The 22,500-nt window shown below is 46.8% G+C and overlaps 1 protein-coding gene across 10 annotated transcripts in view; it reads left to right on the forward strand.

The window, feature by feature from the left end:
- Positions 1-22,500, forward strand: part of LOC126579248 (protein encore) — a 38,960-nt gene that overhangs the window by 5,030 nt on the left and 11,430 nt on the right. For 3 of the 10 annotated variants that reach the window (XM_050242661.1, XM_050242666.1, XM_050242667.1), the window contains exons 1-3: positions 8,778-8,891; positions 11,967-12,604; positions 16,039-16,910. The exons of 1 other annotated variant lie outside the window; for it this stretch is intronic. In XM_050242661.1, coding sequence (XP_050098618.1) covers positions 16,338-16,910 — 573 coding nt within the window. In that variant the 5' untranslated portion in view covers positions 8,778-8,891; positions 11,967-12,604; positions 16,039-16,337. Of the gene's footprint in view, positions 1-8,777; positions 8,892-8,939; positions 8,993-11,966; positions 12,605-15,439; positions 15,541-16,038; positions 16,911-20,657; positions 20,795-22,500 lie in introns of those variants that run through there. 6 more of the 10 variants (XM_050242664.1, XM_050242662.1, XM_050242665.1 and 3 more) reach the window with 6 other exon arrangements.

Raw genomic sequence — 22,500 nt, forward strand, 5'->3', positions numbered from 1 at the left:
CTTACCAAAGTCCAGGGGGCGGCAGCCGGCGGAACGACCGGCGGGAGTCATTCCGGGGCGTGTATTTAAAATTCATGCTCCATGAATGTATGGATGGCACTTGAACCAACAGAACGGCGAAACCCTTTGACCAGAGGCACAAGAAGAGCGATGTTGTTTGCGATGTTTTAAATACAAATCTATTTAAGTTTCGTTCCCGGTTACCGGCAGCTCAGTAACGTTGGACACGGTTGTACGAATGATGGTAGATTCTGCTGAACAGATATAATCAAACTATTCACTGTGAGTTTGCTAAATAACTAAATGGAAATGAAAGCTGAAAAAAGAAATACAAGCTACCGTTGCATAACGCAATGATTTTAATAGTACTTCGAAACTTGATTAATTTCTCTATACGGTCACGCACTCTTGAAATTACACACATTGCGCACAAGTTTTTGAAGTTATTAGTGCAATCTCTATAATGCATTCTATCATGGAAAAATCGTTCACGGAAAAACATAGTTTTGTGATCCATGCTTACCAACTGCCGAATGCAGAATGCTGTTAATAGTACAAATGGAAGACTGAGCCAAACTGAGCATCGAAAAAGTGCATGTCACTGGGAAAAACTCTCGCCTGTAGCGTAGTTTGGTCATATCATCAATACAGTTTGTTTGTGCTGGAACAATTCTAGCCGCATTCCGATCACTCATGAAGCGTCGGCGACCTTGGCAATGCTACTGGAAACCCGAGGGTTTTCCCCGCAAACGTTATATGAGCTTATTTTACAGCCCACGGTCACCAGTGCCCTCGGCACGGTTGCCACTTAGTAGAAAAAGGGAAAAATGGATTCCAAGAAGTGTACCTCGACTTCGCGTACCAATTTTCCGGCTCTGATTTTGCCCTCGGCTTTGCTCCGCGAATTCCCTTCTCGTGTGTATGGGTGTGTTAGACTGTCCGACGTTAATGGTACGGTTGTGATGAGGCACGTGGTGAAACGCTTCGGGTAGGGGGGGGGGGTCTAATGGAGGCTAAAGGAGTAGTTAAACTGTGGGAAAACCCTTCCAGACGATGTGTCGAACCGTAGCAACTCATCATCATGGTCGAGCGAGGATGGGCCGTAGGAAGTAAAGCGTACGTATGAAGGTACGATGTGTAGCGAGGAAAATACCGCAACGAACTCGCGTGAAATGAAACCATAACTCGCGGTAATGGTTGTTTGATGCACAACCCATCTCCCACTTTTGTGCGGCAGAGGGTGACAGTATCTGGCAGAAGATTGGGAATATCTGTTTCGAAACAACTCTGTATTCTTTGCTATTTTGGCCTATTGTTTTTAAACTTTGAGGGGACAAATACACATTCTTTGTAATTGTTTAGACGTTTTCTGTCTTTTTTAGCTCTGAACGTATCATGAGCCTTACAATTCTTTTTCGCCGCTTTAGCAAATCACTCTACCGCCACCGTCGAAATACACTCGCAAAGTTTGGCAAAGCTCTACGTTAGTGGGGAGCTCTGCAGGGGAAATGCTTTTAACAACATGTGGAAAATTGCCATCACCCATCACCCACGGACAATCGAGCAATGCCGTTGCTACCAACGCTCGCTCGCTCGCTTGCTCCCTGCGGGCCACAACACGACGTTGCCGTCGTTGTCCATGCCATAGATACGACCTCCCAAAGGCTGGTTGGCGGTCATGGTCGGCCGGGTCGGCCTTTCGAGGTTCATGGCAAATGGTGAAATCGTGACTCGTCTAGAAATGGTTTGCAGCACGACAACCGGCACGTCATCATACTTCTAGACCCCCACCGAGAGTCGTACACACTTCTTGGGATATGCGCGTGTGGGACATGTCTTTCCGGTTCGCCTTGTCATTTCGCTATGTTTTCGGTGTTCACGATTGCGATGCGATAATCGAGACACGACATTCGGTAGCGAGTAGCGTGTTCGGAAGGACTATAAACTATTCGATCTCGTTCGATTTGTTCACGAATATCCGGCGAATGCATCGGAACCCTTTTTTTTGTGGGTTTCAATACATCCAGAAAGTCGTAGATTTAACCAATTGCTTTTTGAGTATACTGGTTTTCCACATCACTTTTCATCCAGTCAATCGTAATCCCTGTCATGTGATTCATCTTTCGCACAGCCAGAGTACCAAAAAACAAAATAAAATAGCAAACGATACTGCTAAGTGTTTTGAACTACGATGCAATGCGGATCTTTCGTAGATTTAACTTATTTAACTCAAGCGTTATTTATGTGTAAGTTATAGTGTTTGCTGTGTATATTGAATTGCATCACCAAAGGTGCACATTTTGTGAAGTGCTATGCATAAATTTTCAAACAGAAATCGCTCTGATTTGTATGATTTTAATTCCAATGAAAATAATTATGATCTAATTTCCATTGTGGACAAAGCAGAAGCTCGAAAGTTCTAGGAAATTCTTCTCAAACCATGGCTGGTTTGTGTAGCTTTGCGGTAGCCACAAAACAGGTCTCTCGGCGAACGACTTAACTTTTTCCTCAAATCATTTCCAACAGGTTTGGATCTTAATTCGATTGCAGAAACATAAACAAATCTCGCCACTGCTCTGGTGTTCGTGGGACGCCTTCATTGGCCTGCGAAAGGAAATTATGCAGAAATGATGGTGATGATGATCATTATGATTATTATGTTGTTGATGCCGCTGCTACTCCCGATGGTGACGATGATGATAATGATGATGATGATAATGCTCGTGGCAGGATGCCAGCGGAGAAATTGGGTCTCATCAATTTGTCCCAATGCATGGGGCTGCTAGGCTGGATGGATACGATGGGACACGGTCCGTTTAACGCAAAAAGCGAACCGTCAAACGCAGGCTCTGTAGTTTTGTGATCTGAAGGATGATTTTGTAGTTGCTACAGGCCACCAGAAAGCTGCTGCGGACATCTTTCCGGCTGCTGGCTATTTGTTCCAGTCAATCTTACCCACATGCAGTACGTGTTTTCTACGGTTTGTTGAATTTGCACTGCGGTTAGACACGCCAAACATCTTTGTGAAGTATCCGTGGAGGTTGGGTGGATGCTAGCAACCTTTTAATTTAATGAACTTGGGTTAAAACCAGCTTGTGTATTTTATTTAAAGTGTACACTAACCACAAGCGTATGTGAAGGGTAACTACTGCATGGTTCTTAGTAGAACCCAGCACCATAAATTACTCATCGTCAAACTAATGAACCGGTGCGAGTCTTTGCTACATCAAAGGCGAAATAAGGCCGAAACATGCTCCGAAAGGATCACTTCGCAGGTGACAGTGATTTGACACTGGTAAAGAAAAACTACTACACATCTGACGGACAGCCTGCAATTATGCTGCTTCCGCTTGAAGGCTGCTCGCCACAAGCGATTCATCTGTACCCGGCTGACACCTTAATTTGAACAAGACCGTCCTTCAAGTGTCCGTTCATTCTGCTTCTAACGCCCATATGCTTGGCGAGGTATAGCGTAGCTCTGGTTTTCCATTCCGGAGATACTATATCAGTGATACGCCAGGGAAACACATACAGAAACATAATGCTTCCAGTTAACTCATTTTGGACAGTTAAAGATATGTTTATGTTTATTTTTCTAATAATAATTGTAATCTATTTATCAACTGTTCAGCATACAGGCGGCTGTAAATGAATCGAAAAGATGCGATAAATCTTGTTTTTCTCTGAGCGTACGTCTTTGGCTTCCTAATTTCTTTACCTTCAAACTTCTTAAAGATTATCCTATTTATTGCTCCCCTCTCAAAGACCTTTCTTACTTGACCAGTAGGTCCCAAATATTCTGCTTTTTTTACAATTACGAGTTGGACTGAAAAAAATAGCTGGCAAAAAATTCGTTGTACCTCGGACGAAGCGCAGGATATGGTATTTGTCGGGGTTTCTAGGAAGGTATACGAGACGCTTTTAAAGGGGTTCCAAGAAAAAGGTAGTCCTTTGTTGGTTGTTTTCCATTGCCCATCTGCTTCTTTCTGCCATTCTCTATCATCGTTCGTTAACTTGTACTTGCGAACCTGATGCTCTTACTCGAGGTAAAGCAAGGCAGCTACTTGTATTTGATTCCTTCTTTTTTTGTAAAACAAGCTGCAATTGGCCTCCGGCCCAAGCACGATTAGCTGAACCATCTGACTTGTGTTTTAAGGCAAGCGAAAAAACAAACATGAAAAGTGCGCTCCATGTTCATTTTTTTGCTATTCGTATCCTTTTAGCTTCAGATAAGAGAACGGAGACCTACAGAGATAATGTTGTGTAGCTTAATTGGTTTGAACGATGGAGAAATGTGTAAGGAAAGGTTTAATTTCTTTGCATTCCTCTTATACATATGGTACAACAAATTGGTCGGCAATGGAGAGGTTTCTACAGAAAATTCGAATACAACATTGATGAGAATTTGCAAACTCTAATCAGCAACGGATACTGTATCATTCCTTGTCGCACTGTTATTCCACCAACAAGTTCCACGCATACCGATACGCTTCGCTTCCGCACGATGGATAAATTAAATTTATCATTCAAATCGTACCTCATGGGGCGCGCCAGTTCCAAGTATCGTGCTACGCCTGGAAAGTTCGTCGGTGTTGGGTGATGGAGGCGCATGGTAACGCACAAAAAAAAACACAAAAAATACAATCGGTGAACAAACATTGTGAATTAAACTTTCGGCGTGCAGTGAAGAGTGAAATGCGCCGTTCTTTTGGATGAGTTTACGTTCTCCTTTTACGAGGTAGCATGTTGCTTTCGAGATCATAATTTCGTCGGCGTCTTTATTAGCTTTAATATGGTTAGAATTGCCTTTTGATACCGATATCAGCTTTCAACGTTTCGGAACAGTTTTTATCTTGCCTTCACTTCACGTTTATTAGCTTGTAAAAGAAGGGAATTCATTACGGTTTAATTGCCGGCGACGTTAATAAATACCGTAATGTTTATCTTTTTCACACATAAAGCGCAATGGCTGGAACACATTAAGGCAGGAATATTGTTTTTCCCTTGATGTGCTTATACTGTTAGTGTGTCCCATGTTTTAACAAAGCAATTTTACATAAAGACATTGTTTTAGTCAACAACTTATGCTTCATGATATTGTTTGCGTATTTTATGTTATGAGTATTCAAAAATAAAACTGGTATCTTACCATGGTTCCGAGGCAAAGATGACCGTGCCATGTATTCTTGACGAAAGCTTGGTCTCACTTAATCGCTAACGATCGGTTTCCAGTGTTCCAGGAAGCACTGCGATCATAAACTACTGCCAACCATAATGGCCCGTTGTGCCGAGCGATTTCAAGCTCGTGTTGCAAATTGAATTTCGTAGAACGAACTCGTTAGGTCAGTCATTAACGCGTTTCATTATAGCCTCCCTCGGGTGGGGTGCCTCTCTCTTGTCGTTGAAAACCTTCTCCTTTCCGTCGTGTTCAAGCAGTAAACTCCCATGACCACAATGCTATTGGAGAAGAGAAAAATGCGAAACTGAGGATTGAAAGACCCATCGGCGATTGCTACTTGTGCAAGTGTTGCAACAGTGAACCTCCGTAATCACACCACAACTCAACGACAAACTTTTCTGTGAAGGATCGTGATTTACTGCAATGTGTATTTGTGTGACGAGAAGTTCACGGTTTTCGCCACGCAATTTCAACCAAATTTTCATTTCCGATTGTGCGCCATTGCGAGCGAGCCATTGATCACAATCGAAGCTTTTGAACTATCGTGGTTTAAGAATTTTCGAGAGAGCATAAGGTACCCCCTCACAAGTACGTGAGTTGGCTCCAGTGAAAAGCGTGCAAACTGAGAGTCAAAGGTTCGCCTTTTGCGGAACAATCGGTCGCTAGCCGAGAGCGACAGAACGCTCCAAACGTCTCTTCTGGTCGGTGGCAAAAAGCATGTACCAGTGACCTATTTAAAATGGCACTGGTAGGTTCCGAAGCTGTTAGTAGCATTGCGTGCCAAAACTGCATGTACCCGTCCGTCCGACATCCATGATCCACGATGCTTGTATGAGTGAGTATGTGTTTGACAGTGGGTTGGCGCCACTGTTTGCGATGTCGGTAGTAGTGTTGTTGATACCTTCCTGTCTACATTGCTTTTACCGTTTCCCTTAAGCTTTGAAATACTTTCCTTCCGGAGTAATACACCTTCCATTTGGAGTGTTGCATAGTTGAAAAGGTGCTTGCTGGATAGCTGGAAAATTAATAGAGTGATTAGAATAAGTAATGCTTAACTGGTACACATTTGGAATCCAAAACAAATATGAATAATTAATTCATTTAGCTTAATCTCGTATTGACTCTTTGCAAATACTTCAAGCTCTTTTTCCGCCAGCCAGCGACGTATAAATACGCACAACTATATACAAACACACATACACTAGCGTCCGTGAGCCAGACGTGCTTGCAGCACGTGTATAGAAAACGCACGATGTCGGTGCATTGCCACACCAACACACAGCAACAGGACAGGAGCTAAGAAAGGACAACCACTGTCTATTGTCCATGGAAGCTCAGCATCGTGGTGGTGGTTGTGTAGTGTTGATTCGTTGGTTTGTTGGTGGTGATGGTGTTGGTGGTGATTGCAGCAGGAACCAGGAACACTAGACCACGATGCGGTATAGACAACGGGGTTCGAAAGGAAAATCGATTTTCATTTCGTCACTGTTTTGCGGTAGTGCCTTGGCTGCCGCTAATCACAAGCAACTTTTGAGTGTGTGAGGTCGAATGGCCGTCCCTGGTTGTTGGCGATAGGCGGATGTTGATGTTCCTGCTGATGATGGTGTTGCGGTTAGCAGTATTGACGATTGTGACAGGCTGCTGGCAGTGAGCTGCTGCAGTCTGCAGAGTTCTAGGTTAGAAATTTGACCGTGTATACGGGTGCATGTGATGGTATGTGGTGAAACTTTAACAGTATTGAAAAAAATCTGACGCAGCATCGGATTGCATCCGCTTCGTTTATGATGGGGTTAGGAATACTTATGTAGATAGCATTAAAAAATGTAACCACAGCTATCCTTTGACATTCGCGAACTGCTTTGACCAACATAGTGTTCTAACGTGGTTGGCTATGGCTAAATTCTGCGTGTCCATTTGGGTTTAAACCGCACTAACTCTCTACAAAGAGCAAGTACACTCTTAATACCCAGCCATTAGTATTCAAGGTTGTCGAGAGCATTAAAATGACTGCCTATCCGTCCAGTCGGTCCAGGGCTGTCGAAGCAGGTTGATTATACGGGTTTATGTAAATTAAAATTGGACGCTAATTAATAATTTTACTGTGCGAGAGCAATCATGGGCCTCGCGGTGATGAGAGGAAGCCGGCGATGATTATGCCATCGATATTGGACCGACCTTCCCCCCCGGGGGGCAGGCAGTAGCGCACATCTGGCAGTACTCAGTGGATTGGTTGTTGTTTTCTTTTCTTTTTTTCATTCGGTGTGCCTTTCTCCATGTGGCGCACAGGGAAATTAGTGATGCATGAAATGAAAATGTTTTGTGTGAACCGTAAAACGGGCCGCGTGAAAAATGTAATGCTTCATCTGGCCCAACCCAGCAGTACTCCATTAATGTCGGATTAATCTGTTTTCTAGCGGTAGCGCGGTGACGATTGCAAACGATTTGAGGCACACAATCGTGTATGGTTTGCATTCGTTTGATTGCGCTATTATGCTCGTAAGAGTATTTTTTTTTAAATGAAAATAGTTTTTCACATAATAATGTGAATTTTTTAGCACTCGCGGAAATCTTTTCTATAAAATGGAGCTCACAGTAGTAAAAAAATGCCACATTAAGACACTTTCTAAAACTGGCTTCCACAATGATCTCCATCATGTGTTTGAACAGACGAGAACAAGGCATTATCTTTTGAATTCGCTTGTGCTGCCACGATGAAACATGACTGTGCGACATCAGCCGGGAAGTCGAGCAGGGCTGGCAGAGTCCACTCGGTACCCTTATTGCGTTTTCCTTCGCGCATCGAGCAACGACAAACGATGCTGGGTGTGAGACTACCCGTGGCAATGATTACGCGCGCCTCGTACCAGACAAAAACAGTGCAAAACACACCATCTTCTTCATCGGTCCCCCGAGTCCCTCCGAGAGTAAATAGCAAAAAGAAAAAGCGGAAAACTGTCTTTAAAAGATGCCTGGGAAACTATGCTCTCCGTTCAGACGCACACACAGGCTGGGTGCTCTCCGGCGAGCAGCGAGCTGCCCCCCGTCTGAGTGCAGAGCGGGGCGCACGGCGAGGAGAACCGGCGAGGACTCCGGTGGGGTTGTCGTGGTGCCAGACAAGAAATCCCACCCCAAGCAGAGCGTCTCCCTGCGCTTGGTGCGCTCGCACGACGACCGTACGGCGGCGTCGTCGTCGTCGTCGTCGTGAAAACAGAAGCGACCAACCGTACTGCATGCCCGTACTGTGTGGCTGTGCTGGCGAAAGGAAAAATAATCGCAAATCGCCGACGTCGTTTCTTAATCGCTTAAAAGAGTAAATAGAATTAGAGCAGCCAACTATCGGCCAGATTCGCTCAACAACAGCTGGACGGCCGCCGCAATGAGTTCCACCAGCGGACAAACCAAACGCCAGAGACGTGATCGCGCACGCTCTCGGTACCGAATGCTCCAAGGAATGGCCACACGAGAGAGAGAGAGAGAGAGAGAGAGAAAGTGCGAGAGACTGCTGAGCGAGCCAGCAGCCACTCTGACCGGGGGTGCCCAGGACCCGGCCATGACCGGGATCGAAACGGGGCACCCCAGTTCGGTTTTGAGCCTTCGCGAAGGCACATCGTCGGCCACGTCGTCGTGTACTGCGTTTCAGTGCGAGGATATTACCCTTTTGCAGGCCCGCACTCTGTACTGCTGTTGCTGTTGCCGTTGTTGTTGCACAAGTGTGAGAACCGTGAAACTGGGGGGGGGGGGGGGGGGGTGGAAAAAGGGGGAGGTAACCAGCATCTGCTACACTGATCGCTGATAGAGTGGAGCGCAGCTAGAGTGGGTAATAAAGGAGAAGAAGAAGGAGTGTTTAATATCTGCGTGGCTCCGCTGAGGCTCCGTTGCTCCGCGCCTTCGAACGAATCCTTATGATGTGACCGTGAATGTGTGCGAGTGTTTTTGTGTGCACGTCGTAGTGTGTAGCGGCCTCGGCTAGATTGGGACTGGGACTCCTTCTGTGTTCGCTTTGATTTTCGGAACCACGCAGTAGCTAGTGGCCGCAGCTCCATCCAGCAGGTCGATTGTTTCCGTGCATCGAGTGAGCCTTCCGGTGTGAATGTTTCCGTCGTTTGATGAAGATGAACGAACCGCTCCGCAAAGCTAGGGACTCTCTGTTTGCATGAACACCAGTAAGCCATGCTTATGCGTATTACTAAGGGAACGTTTTCGGATCGTCGCCGTACCTGGTGCGCTCGTTCTCGTTCTACCTCTCGTGCTGCAACATTCCAAACAGGCCGCCATTACGGCAAACGGTGCAGCTCCTCCTCCGTGGGTGCAGGATGCTCTATTGAATAATGAATAGTTTTCACCACAGAGGGTGGGTGTTTGGGGGGGGGGGGGGGGGGTTTAAAATTGATCTACGGAAAATGTGAAAACTTCAAACGAGTGCTCTCGAGCGCTGGTACGTGTGCCGTTGGACCACAAACCACCCCCACCTCCTCCCCCCACGCGCTGGCCATGTGTGTTGTTTTGCGTATTTCTGCTCCCGCCCCCTTCCCCCCCTGGCTCTCTTTCGCTTCCTTTCTCGCTCTCTGGCGTTGTCTCTTTTACGCAATAGATGGGGATGATGTTCTCGGAAAGGAGGAGTACAGGGAGAGCATGTCGAAAGCGGATCTTGACATCCCAGCAAACTATGCCTTTTGTTAGCTTTAGCGCGACACAGCACAGTACCGTCCATCAGAGGGTGGCTGCGTGAACAAAACAAAACGGTAGAGCGCCGAGCTTGCGATTGTTCCTGGAACTGTAAAAGTGCAAAATGAAGCCACTTCGCATGGCGCGGATGGAAAAATTTGATTGCTGGTGAAAAGTGTCCTAGAAGGAAACGGGGTGGAAAAAATCGATCGACCAAAAAGGCAACGCTCGAAATGCCGATGCAGAGAGGGGTAGCTATTCTGATTTCGTGACAGAGCCACACACGACATCGTCACCGTCACCACGTTCTCCGTCATCATATGTGTGTATATTTTTGAACACCCTCTCTCGGCCCCGGTGTCACTGTGTGAGGGAGCATAATTGATGGAAAAAAAGTTCGAGAGGAAAAACAATGAACGATGCACTTAACAGCAAACGGGCAGCGTTCAGTTAGCTGTGTTGGTGTCTCTGTGTGAGGCTCGTGAATGCGTGTGGAATCGGTTTTTGTTTCGTAACCAGTCCCCCGGTGTTGGCAGCGTTGTTTGAAGGGAAAAGTGTCACAAATGGTGCGGTGTGGTGGCGGCGGAAGTTCGCTCTTCGGTCGGTCGGTCGGTCGGTCTGTCGGTCGGACGGCTCGGATCCTGCTCCATGTGCTGAGTGTGAAAGTAGTTTGAATATTCAAATTGGGCTATTGTTCCAAATTGAAAATCCATGCTTTCAACGCCCGGGAAATTCAATCTCCGTGCGTTTTATGATGCCCGTCAATATTTGCTCTCGTCTCTCGCTGGATATGGCGGACCATTAGATGCAAATGGCGTAGAGTTTTTTTTTGTTTCATTCCTGTTCCTGTCTCTCTAAAAAGCTGGGGGATTGTATGAATATTTTCTTCCTTTTTTTTTGCACATAACGGAGCATCGTGGTTTTGGTCTGGAGCTCACTACTAGGTGGTGTTGAGAGATTGAAACTTATGAAATGGTGTTGTAGACAGAAACTACTCATCTGTCTCTTTATATTGAGCCTACCAATAATGAGCATCAATACATTCCTCTGGTTTGGCTCTAAACTAAGCAATCTTGCCGAGAATTTCTTTATCAATAATCTTCCATTTTTTACGCATAGATAAATCATATGGTTAAACGCGTTTTTCAGGACTGATCAGCTGCTCCAGCAGTAGAATTCCTTTTCTTTGATAGCTCGATAAAAGCAAAGACTGCATGGATGCTTGTGTAATCGTTTCCCTGCTGGTCGCCTTATTGACTAACACGCGCAGTTTCAAAATATCGAGAAAAACCAATGTTTGCTGTTAGAACAACAAACAACGGCACGCCGATAATTATTTCGTTATTCATTGTGACACGATGGAAAAATAGTCAGCAAATTGAAAAAAGTAAAATCTCTGCTGTTGGATTTGGTGTTCTTCCTACGGAGAAAAGATGAAGGGTGGTGAAATGGCCTTGATGAAGTTGAGGTAGGCCGACCCGGGGTCGCCGTCGTGCACGGATCCCGCGCGTGTGAGACGTTGGTAGCATTCGGCAGCATAACTATGTGCCGTGCTGTGGTGGTGCGTTTTCGATTGGCTTTAGCGAGAGAAACAGAGAGCAGCGTGGCCTAGGGACACGTGGAGTGCGAACAGGAAAGGCGGCCACGACCAGAGCTGGCCGATAAAGAGACGGTTGCGTTCGTTCGTTCGTTCGTTCGTTGGGGCTAGTGGCGAGTTACGTAACGCCGTGAGTGGTGTAGCGGGCCTTCTCTTCTTGTGAGTTGACTTTGGCACACGCTGCCGCTGCCGATTCTTCCGTTTGTGCGCGTGCGTGTATGTGTGCGCGTGTGTGTCTGCATCGGTTGTCGTCGTCGTCGTCGTCGTGTGTGCACCTACTGGTGTGAGCTTGTGTCTGTACCAGTCTGTGCGGAAAATTGTGATGGAAAATGGTTTGAACACGGTTTGGGTGGTATGAGGGGTTGGATTGGATGTTTTAAAACATTTCACTCCCCAAACTGAGACAACATAAAAAGCGGAAAAGCAGGCAATGCCTACGCAGATAATGTTTGGTGGGATTTCTTTTTAATATATTACTTTCTTCTCATTCGTTCGTTCGTTTGTTCGTTCGTGTTGCTCGTGAAGTGTCTGACAACTGGATAACAACAAAAATGATGTGATAATCGGGTAGATAGCGTGCGGCAGTTCTGTCACCCAGTCCTAATAGTGCGTGCGTACGGGTGCGTGCGTTTTTCCGAGGCAATCATCCATGAAATCGGTACATGAACGCGCCGTCGAACGCAATGACAACAGCGGGATCCGAGATCGAGCAGCAATCAAGTGTTCCAATTCATCCTCAGCTCGCCAGGAGCAGCAGCAGAAGCGACAGCACCGTATCGTTGGTAGTGTTGGCACGTAGAGGCAAAGCCTAAGCAGAGCAGAGTGATTAACGGCGAGCGAAGGAAGTGTGCACGTTATTCGCATACATTAAAGAGCCAGCCAGCCAGCCAGGTGGCGCCTCCATTGGCTGAGTGCGTGCGTGCGTGCGAGAGTGTGGTGTGTTTCCAGCCATCGAAACGTCCAAGAAGCCCCGCTGGTACGGCACGTCGGCACGTAGGAGGAGCAGACCGCCGTGCAAACCGGCCAGTGGAGACGGTGGATACTTCTTTTTCCTGGTGCGGATCAGCAAAGGGGCCAGCAAAATTTTCGTCCAACTATTCTTCCAGTGGACCGGAAAGCTACTGTTCGGTGCAAGCTGGCTGCTCTCGCTGATTATTTCGGAGGTACTATCATCAACAAACCTGCGGCAATAACGTTGCGTTGCTTAATTCCTTTTCGACATTTACTAACCGGATTTTCATTCAGAGAAGCGTGGATGGTGTACGTGTTTGAATGCTTTTCCTTTTCGAGATTTTGCTTATCGGTTCTGTCTTCGTTGCAATTTTTAGAGATATTTTCTTCATGATACACGCGTTTTCTTACTGCAATTCGGACGGTTCTAAATCAGAATCAAAACATAGAAGGTTCCAAAGCATAAATGAATTTGAGAACAGTTCTGGATTGAGGTTTGTCTACACGAACAATCTTTTACGGTGAAAGATGTTTGTACGGCAACATGGAGAATGAAAACTCCCATTCCTTTCATGGTTTTATCGAGGCTTCATGCCGTGCGGTCAACAGAATACCAAGGAGAAGCTCCATTAGACTGAACCAACAGGCGATTCTGGCCATGAGCCATGCTTTGCAAACAATTTGCCCGTGCACTTGCTCGTTGCGCTGTGCGTTGTTGCGCCTTCGGTGCAACATGCAGATTGAGCTCTTCCCTGATCCCGCCCGAAGCATTCCTTTTAAAACGGTCTTACGAACAGCTACGAGTGTTTTAGAGGATTTTCTCTCGTTCACGTTCACATACATTCTCTTTCTCGCTCCATGGCATTCTCTTTCTGTGGCACTATGTCTCTATCTCTCTCCCTTTCTCTCTTTCTCTCTCTGCCATTGTCTCTCCTTCTCTTTCTCTCTCTCTCTCTCTCTCTGTGGGCTTAAGCTCATGGGACGACCACTTCAGTCGAAAAGTAGGTCAATTTCCGTACACTTCACGTGGGAAAATGGAGGTAAAAGTTGCACCAGCCACCAGGGTACAGGCCTGCTGGCAAACAGGGAAAAGCAATCATCAGCTTTATTGAGGATTATCCTACGTGATGGCGTACCACCCCGGGCCGTTTCGACGCCATTAGTGTAGCGAGTGAGATAAACCAGTGGCATTTGCTTGTTGCAATTCATTAACACCGTCAGAATGGTGCAAAATCCGATAAATTGCGAATAGTAGTTTCAATAGAAATTTTGAGGTTCCAATTTTTATAACGCAGATAAATTTGCTACGGAGAAAACCCTCCCGGGAAACTTTTGACACCTGCTAATGGGTTTCTGCAGTGGTAAAAACAGACATTACGGATCGGTAGGTAGGTAGCAAACATTCTTCTTGCGCTAATGTCGCTTCAATTACTCTGCATCACTGCCGCAACTGGAACCAGTGAGAGCCCTCCTCACCCGTGGGAAACCTTCGTCCTGTCAAGGACAGCCTGTCGAGGGAGCCCGCGTGCCGTGCTCGGTTGCAATTTTGCAAGAAAACCGACCGCCAATCCATGTCCACGAGTGCAGCACGTTTCCGTGGCCCATAAATAAATGGCGTTCAGCTAGCGATGTGAATCCTTGAAAGGTAGAAACTTTCGCAACCACGCGATACGCAACCAGGCAGTTTCCTTCCGCTAGCAGATTAAAGGACTGTGGCCCCGCCTGTCTTGTGCGGACCTGCCACTGAAGGAAGAGCACTGCAGTTAAAGGGTGCCAATGCTGCCTAGCTGGCAAGCTTGGTCGCTGGCGGCATGATGTATGCACGTGTGTTTTTCCAGCTGGTTCCGGTAGGCTTCTAGTCACTAGTCACTAGGTGAAGAAGGTGACTTCCACCTGAGTGAAGGCAAAGTTTAGGAAGTTTACACACCCGTTAGGTTAGTCCGCTTGGTTGTATCATCGCGTAGCAAAAGCCTTCCGTAGCCTTCAATGGCACAAGTTGCCTTTGGGGTGGGAGAGGTGGGTGGTAGTTTGGACATACTTTCATGCTTGCCTGGGCAGCGAACGGAAATGGATGTTCCTTCGTCTTGTGCATGGAAATGGGTTTTCTCTTGCCGTGTTTCCATTGCCTTTGTCCTCGATCGCAGCTCAAGATTTCGATGGTACGATGCTGCGTGCACAACCAGCAGCACGGCACAAGGACACACGCCACGGCACCCCCTGCCGGGTTGCTGTCACGGACTCTTTGTAATCCTTGCTTGCGCTCGCACCGCCTATCACTCCGACATCTTTATGTGAGCGGAGGTATCGTAAAGCATAAAGCCGGAAAGAGGGAAGATTAAGCTCGACCTTAGTAGAAGAGTATCGAGTTGACTCGCATTGTCTGCTGCGTGAGCCGTGCTTGCCGGATGAGGGGATGGGGGATGCTCCTTTTGCTCGCACGGAACCCGGCATGTCAGGTAATCTCCGGAGTCGAGGGCTTTTGGGCACAGGAGCCATCTAATAATACTGTGCTTCTCTGCGTTCCCAGGGCACTCCACTACTCCCGCTACTGTGTGTATCTCGTTTCTCGTTCCGAACGCAATTTATGATCAATTTATCTGCTCCCAATTAGCGCTGGAGTGTATTGTGGTGATTCGATTGTCGTGTCCCGTGTACGGAGGTCGATCGATCGAGAAGACGATATGGGAATGTGATTAAGGCTAGTTGATGAAGTGTGGTGTGTACTCTGCATTCGCATATCGCTCAGCTGAACCATCACCCCGGTATCCTGTACCTTATTGCAAGCATCATTATCATCCTTATTTAATCCTTCCTATGTTGATCCTATTAAATTCCTTGCAAACAGCCACCGCAAATGTACAGTGACCGACACTTGTTCCGCTTGTATTGCTGCAACAGTTTTCGACCAACACTGGGAGAGGATGGCTAGTGTTAAGCGATTAAACTTAAAAAAAAAAACGTTCACTAAATGCTTCGTTGTTGTGTGTTTGTCTGTGTAGCTAGTTGGCTTTTTGCTCTCACCCATCGAAAGCAGCGAGTTTTGGTTTCGTTTTGTTTTTTTATTATTCGGAAATGATGGATGTATGTGCGCTGTTCAATCAAATCAAACCGATGCTGTACCCTTCTTCTAGAACACCGAACGCTTAGTGTAAATATATAAAAAAACCATACGCCACTTCAGCACATTACTGCACCAACTAATGTAACCAAACAGAGGGAGAGAGAGAGAGAGAGTGCGAATTTGCATCAGCTTATCTTTCGAGATGTTTTATGTTTGTTTTTCTACGCGCGTGGAGTGATGAGTGTTCTCTTCTGGCACTATTTTTGAGTGTGGCAGCGCAGGAACAGAACAAAGTGATTTGTTTGGTTTGGCATTCTCGTGATACTTTTTCAGATCGTTAGTTACATCTTCATTCCACTGCGTCTCTAAATTCGCTCATTTTATTGTTTCTCTCTCTCTTCCTCTCTCTGTTTTTCTCTTTCTCTCTTTCTTTTCCTTTCTTTGTATTACTACAAAAAATCGAGAGACATTTTTTGTAAAATGTGTGCTTCGCCAAACAATACATGCACCCGATGCTCCAATCGTCTCGTCCGGCCGTTGCCCGTCTTGGTGCTACCTTGTTATCACTGTTGCCGGCTTTTGCAGACTTTTTGCTTTCATTAACTAGCAAGAAAGGTACGAGCAAGAGCAAGCACAAGAAGAGCAGGAAGGGCAAGAAAGCATCATCATCATCATCATCAGTAGCACATTCACCGCCTCCACCACAACCACCGCCCGAATCATCATCCTCACCGGCCCTACCATCCAGTAGGGTTGGCCCGTTGGTGCCACTAGTGCCACCGACGCAACCGCAACCATCACCAGCTTCATTGGCTTTACCGAGCGCAATTGACGCGACAACAGTGGCCACCGCAGCTGCTGTCACTTCATCCTTGCTGCAGGCCATGGGCACCGCTGTTCAGCAGCAGCAGCAGCAGCAACAACAACAACAATCTTCCACCCCGAACACTACATCACCCGTACTACCACCACCACCACCAACCGGAGACGAGCGTGAGGCGCGAGGTGAGACAAGGGCCGACAGCACAAACGCTAGTACGCGCCTAGCACCGGATACGGTGCCGGTGGAAAACGGGTTTTCCTCCTCCGACATGCCATGTTCGCCTGCAGTAGTAGCCATCGGTTCACCAACACCACAATCAACGTCAGCATTAGCATCAGTAGCAGCAGCAGCTTCACCACCACCACAACCATCGGCAACCGCAGCGGTCGGCGAAGGGCGCATTGCTGTGGACGGAAGGCCACCGATGGCGACCGCCGATGCCGATGCTAGTGACCCTGCTGTAGTAAGGACGAACCGGCCACCGGCGTTCGGCTCGAACGGAACGGAAAAGGACCCGAAGTCAGCAGAACCTTCGCCTTCCTCCACCACCACCACTGCGAACGGCAGCAACCGCCAGACGGTCGCAACGATGCCGGCCACAGCTACAGCCACAGTCGGAGGCCGCCAGCAAAGGGTATGTGTTTACAGGGGCCTTGTCTATCTATCCCTAGCGTTTTTTTTGTTGGCGTATTTTGCCTCTCTTTTTTTTTGTTGTTTGGTTTTCGCCACGGTTTTGCGAGGAACTCTTCATATCTTCGGCCGGTCAGCGTGTGTCTGTGCGCGTCCGAATGAGGAAGGGTTCCGCGCCAAATCCGTTTCGGTATGCGGCGTCGGTGGCAGCGACGCGCTTAGAAACCTTTATGCCTCATAGCGCAAGAGGTGAATGCGGTTCGTTTTCGTTCGTTCTCTTGGTGGGAGGGAGCAATTTTGTTTGAAACCTTTTTGGTTTTTTGCTTTTCATTTAGAAGCAGCTTCTGTTGGCAGTTTTCTCGGAGTTAACATATGTGCATCCCAGAGTATGCTCTCAGAAATTGGAGGGTTGGCAGGATTCTTTAGTTGTTTCTCTATTCATTTTGGGGTAATTGATTTTTTTACTAATGCTATACAATTGCTTGTAACATAAATTCAACAACACACGTACAATCCATCACTCGAACGCTTCCAAGTGTATTGCTTTACATCACATGCCGGTTAATGTAGCGGTCCCGAATGACTGCTTGCTTTCTGTATCATTTACAGCATGCACGGTTTAAATGTATATCGTAGAATTAACCTAAATGTTTATCGCTTCACCACTAACACATGACTAAATCACACTGGCCAATGATGGTGCACTCGCTTCAGCTTTCGCATAACCAAATCAACGCACCACAAACCGCTGCTCTGCCTGTAAAACATTTCACGCTTTAAGGAGCTTGCGTGTGCGTCGGTATGTGTGTGTTTTTCCGGAGCTTTGGGACTGTAAAATGGAATTTCTGGATACCCCTTTTTCCATGTCCATATGGTCGCACCCCAGCACCATTCACTTCCAGTCGACGGCAGGCAACGGGAACAGGCGGGCTGGTGAACGGTTTTTCGGGGAAACCATCTGGAATCGATTTCACGGGACATTGAGTTTCTTAGCAACTTCATTAGAGGCCCAGAACCCCCCCCCCCCCCCCCGCCCGCTCTAAAAGCCAATCAGAGTAACAGCGGCGTGATTTAAGTTGCTTAATTACACCAGCAGCAGCTGGAACCATCGCATGGAGAGGGTATGTTTTCACAAGCCCGAGGCCCTCAATCCCGTTCTCTATTCTAAGAGGATGAGGCAGGGGGATCCCTTTTTTGTTGGGTTTTTTTGTGTTCTTCGGACAGTGTCTGATTAAGTACGTTGCAATCGAGACAGTGCGTTTTTGTTTTTGACACTTCTTGTGGACGTGCTGCTGTGAGATGAAATCGAACGGAATCGTTATTATCTATGCTGAATTCATGAGTGGATTGAGCTAAACTGGGTACGTTATGTCTCAAAACACACGGCGCAATAGAAAACAAATCATCTCATAAACCCATTTTTAAATTAAAGTTCTCTAAACAATGGAGCGTTCAATGGAGACGCATGGTACTGGGTTTTATTTTGCATTTTCATTGCATTTACGGCCATCAATCTCACGACCAAACTCCCTGAAAAGGTGCAAACTCACTTACCGAAAAGGATTTGCTGTTCGTGGAATGTTTGAACCCTTTGGCAATTGCTGAAGCATATCGAATCCCCGAACTGGGTCGTTGTTATGATTGGTTAAACAATACCCAGAAATGTTCACACTTTTCCATGCAGCAAACCGAGCCCCGAAGGCTTACCGGTGAATGGCAAAAAGGGGCCCTACGGGTACTGGTGGTCTATGTGGTGTAAATCTTATCCTTTCCGAGTGCGGCTCCGGGGTTTGCTGAACCGCTCAAATGGAATTAGACGATCTCTTCCAAAATAAAAAAAAGCCACATCGCAACCGCAACGTCGAAAATTCAAAGCAGAGAAAACTTGCTTTGCTTTTCTGCACGTACTGAGGGTTTTCATGCGTAAACCAGCTCAAAGCCACGGTTGTTATTGTTGACAAATGGTGATTGAAGGTTTTTTTCAGTGAAAAATAGAGGTCTACATTTCAGAGCAGCTTGCTTACAGCTTCGGATACTATTTGAAACGCTAAATATTGCTTCGTAACGGAGCACAAGCAAATGGATAATCGCATTTGTTTCTTGAAGGAAGTTATGGCTTCAATTTCCTCGTCAGCTGAAATCTTGTAAAACAATTTCACTCAACAATCTGTCGAGTAAAGGTTTAAAACAAATTCCATGTTCACTGAAGGCCGTTCCTTTATCTCCGTTAGCATGATTACACATTACGCTCATGTCGAATTATCGTGTGCCCTGTGCTTTCGATCGAAGTCGAGAACGAAAGGAATAAGTAATGATAACAACATATCCTTCCATTATCGAGCCGCCAAAAATGAAGACAAAAGGCATTGTTAAAGAGCAAGATGCTTCCCAAAGGAGCTGCAAAGCAGGTAGATGGCACCGTTCCACCGGCAGATGCTAAGCTCCCATCCCTCCGTTACCGTTTGATGCTCCGATGGGTTGAGCTCGCAAATATGTTATGATTTTGCCGTCGGAAAAGAAAGTATCAGCTTGGGAACCGGCGGTGCACGCCTGATCCGCACGCGTATCATACCGAATTTCCGCCCCTAAACCCCTACCCACTCGGTCCAACTCCCACTCCGCAGCTATTTTTAGGGGCCTCGACTCGCAAAGGCTGCTAAATTTATGATGAATTCGCTCTGCCCTTTTGGGAGTAGCGCGAGCGCACGCGGGCACCCGACTGCGTGGGCTTTCTGTTTGGTAAACAGTGAAAAGGATCAGCAAACCAACCGCGCGGCAGACGCCACGGACATGCTCACTTTGCTGCCGTCGTTTCCGCTGTGCCGCCCACCTACCGGTGTGTGCCGGGATCACAAACTCCGATGCTTCCGGCAGCCGGAAGATTATTGTCGTTCCGGGAATGATCTGTAGCCTAGCGGGGTGAGGGGAGCGGAATGTTTTGATTTTGAGAATTTCGAGTCACCGAGGGCTGGTCGTGTGCATAAACCGTCAACCCTGTGGCAATGGCCACCAGTGAACCGGTTCTTACTCGTTCGGCTTTCCGCATTATTTCGCGCAGCGCAAAGTGAACTAATTTGCGACTTATGCTCGGTACTTATTTGTGAAGCATTGCGTCAACAGGACGGTGTGACTCAACGATAATTGTGCTCGCAACGGGCGCTAGAGACAATGATTAAATGAGTGAAACGTAGCTAGAAAACGTGCCCGTGCCAGTCATCCACTGGGGAGAGAGTCTCGGTACAGCGGGACCCAAGAACCGAAATTGTGAATGATGCGAGCCAAACGAAAGCGAAAGACAAAAACCAAAAACCTCATCGCATTGAAATACGCCCGATCGCGGTTCCGTTTGTATCTTGGGTTTGTGTTCGTGCGTTTGTGGATGTTTTGTGTGTGCGTGTTTTTTTTTAAACTTTCCAACCCTCAACCGCTACCCCCAGAATCGTCCCCGGGGGAGGAAGAAGATGCTCTGCTTCCCGCAAACGTGCGCACTCTTCGAAGGCGCGTAGTTTCGCGGAGCCAGTCCGCGCGCGCGGCCACATGTTCCACATGGCCGTGCATTCCCGTTCCGCAAGCGTCTCGCTAGCGTGTTTAATGGTTAGGGAACCCACCAGGGCTCGCCATTTCTATCGGCTAAAGATAGATTGCATTTTTGCCGCTGCCAAAAAATCGAACTGACGACAGCCACAGCAGCAGTACCGGCGGCACATAGCTTACCGGTTGGGCATCATCATCAGCATCATCATTCGCGTTGCTGGGGCACGATGGAAGCGCACGACGATCCTGGGTGCTCAAAAAAGGGTCTCAGAGTGTAGTAGAGTGTATACGATGCAGTTAGCACGATAAACAAGTCATCAATTAGATGATAGTGCATCGTAAACGTGATCGTTGGTAATAATAAACTTGTTAAACCTATAGTTCTTGCTGTGCTTGCTAAAAATTGAATCATAAAAAGCACAATTTTCGTGATCATCCTACAGCACAGTGTCATTAGTGTGATGTACTGTGGCATTTCTTCAACACAACACGAACGCAAACATCCTCATGTGTGCGCCGTGGATGCAGAAAATGTGTCTCACCATCTTTCTCTAGAACTCGTGCCTTCTCTGTTTGATAAACGCAGCAACAAAAAGGAAATGACTGATGGTCAAACAGGGAAATGTTTGTGAGCAGGAGAAGGAGATGAAGAAGGAGCAGCAGCAGCAGCAGCGACGGGGGAAAAGGTTGACCAGCGGATGAAAACACGACGCCGTCGCCAAACATCGGTTTACCCGTCATCGTTGACGGTGAGATGACGTCGCGTTTCTCGAACTCGAGGCGCTTTCTTTTCTTTTTGTGTACGCTCCGTCCTTAATGGCAGTGCGGTGTGGCCCGGCTAAGCGATGCGATTTTCATCGGCACAATGCTCATATGCTCACCGATGATTTGCGTCACCAACATGCGATCCGGGACTGGGAGCGATCGAGAGCAGTAGGTTCATTGATGAGAGCAGTTGCTTTGAATTAGTGGTGCGCCGTTGAGAACCGTGCGGTGGAAACTTCTGTCCTGTTAACTTCGTTCGGGGGATTTTAATTAAAAGTTCTTGTTGAAAATTAGTGTGCCACAGGCAGCTGCTTGTTTAACTTATTGAATAGATGTTATTAAATAGAACATTTTCCGTTCTGCATTCGATATGAACGATGTGGAAAGCAGGAAAACTTGATGCGATGCTATTAATTATTTCCTATACGCTTGTCATAAATCCATTTACATCCTCTAAGGGTTTTGGTTTTAATAGAGTCTCTAGTTCTTTTCTTTTATCATTTATACCAGCCTGCAATAGCTAATTCCATTTGTTGAATATATGAATCATACAGTAACAACAGAAAATGGTAAAAAAAATCGAAATCGAATCGAATGGATTAACTCCTCCATGAGAAGCTTTCAGCCTTTTCCCATTTTCCGATTTTCTGTTGTTTGGACACGCTTCTTCTGAAATGTATTACCGACCTTCATGGGCGTGTAATTAGGTGCGTCCGCTGTTTCATTTCACAATGCTGACTGGCACATGGAGCTACCTCCCCCCTTGTTGTGGTTTCATTATTCATCATGTGAAGGAATCATTTTCCGCATTCCCGGTCGATAGCTGGTCGGTCGAGGAACACACTCGTCGCTCGTTTCAAGGACCAGATGAACAAGGTCCGCTCTCCACGAAACAATTCATGAATAATGATCCGGTTCGGGCGACGTATGATTTGTCACGCTTTTCCGAAAGTTTCTTTTTCCTATCCGACCGAACAGGGGATAGCTTTTTCCTTGCAGCGCAGCAGTCGATATTGTGTTAAATTGTTTTAAAGCCTTTTTATGAGTTTTGACAAATAACGGCTTTAATACCTTGGTCTTTTGGTCATTTTTTTCGTAGATTCACATTGAAGGAACTGGAAAAAAGGAACGCCAATAAGAAAAGTGAACGAAAAGAACCGTTATCGCGCAACCGCGCGTGCATCAACGATGACATTTCCGCGTTCTACGGTACACTATGTTCGAGGAACCTATCAGTTGCCTTCCGTTTGATTCACTTCTTCCAAAAGCGATACTTTCTTCCTTGGCCGAGCGGC

The sequence above is a fragment of the Anopheles aquasalis genome, chromosome 3, assembly GCF_943734665.1.
Source record: "Anopheles aquasalis chromosome 3, idAnoAquaMG_Q_19, whole genome shotgun sequence".
Taxonomy (NCBI): Eukaryota; Metazoa; Arthropoda; class Insecta; order Diptera; family Culicidae; genus Anopheles; species Anopheles aquasalis.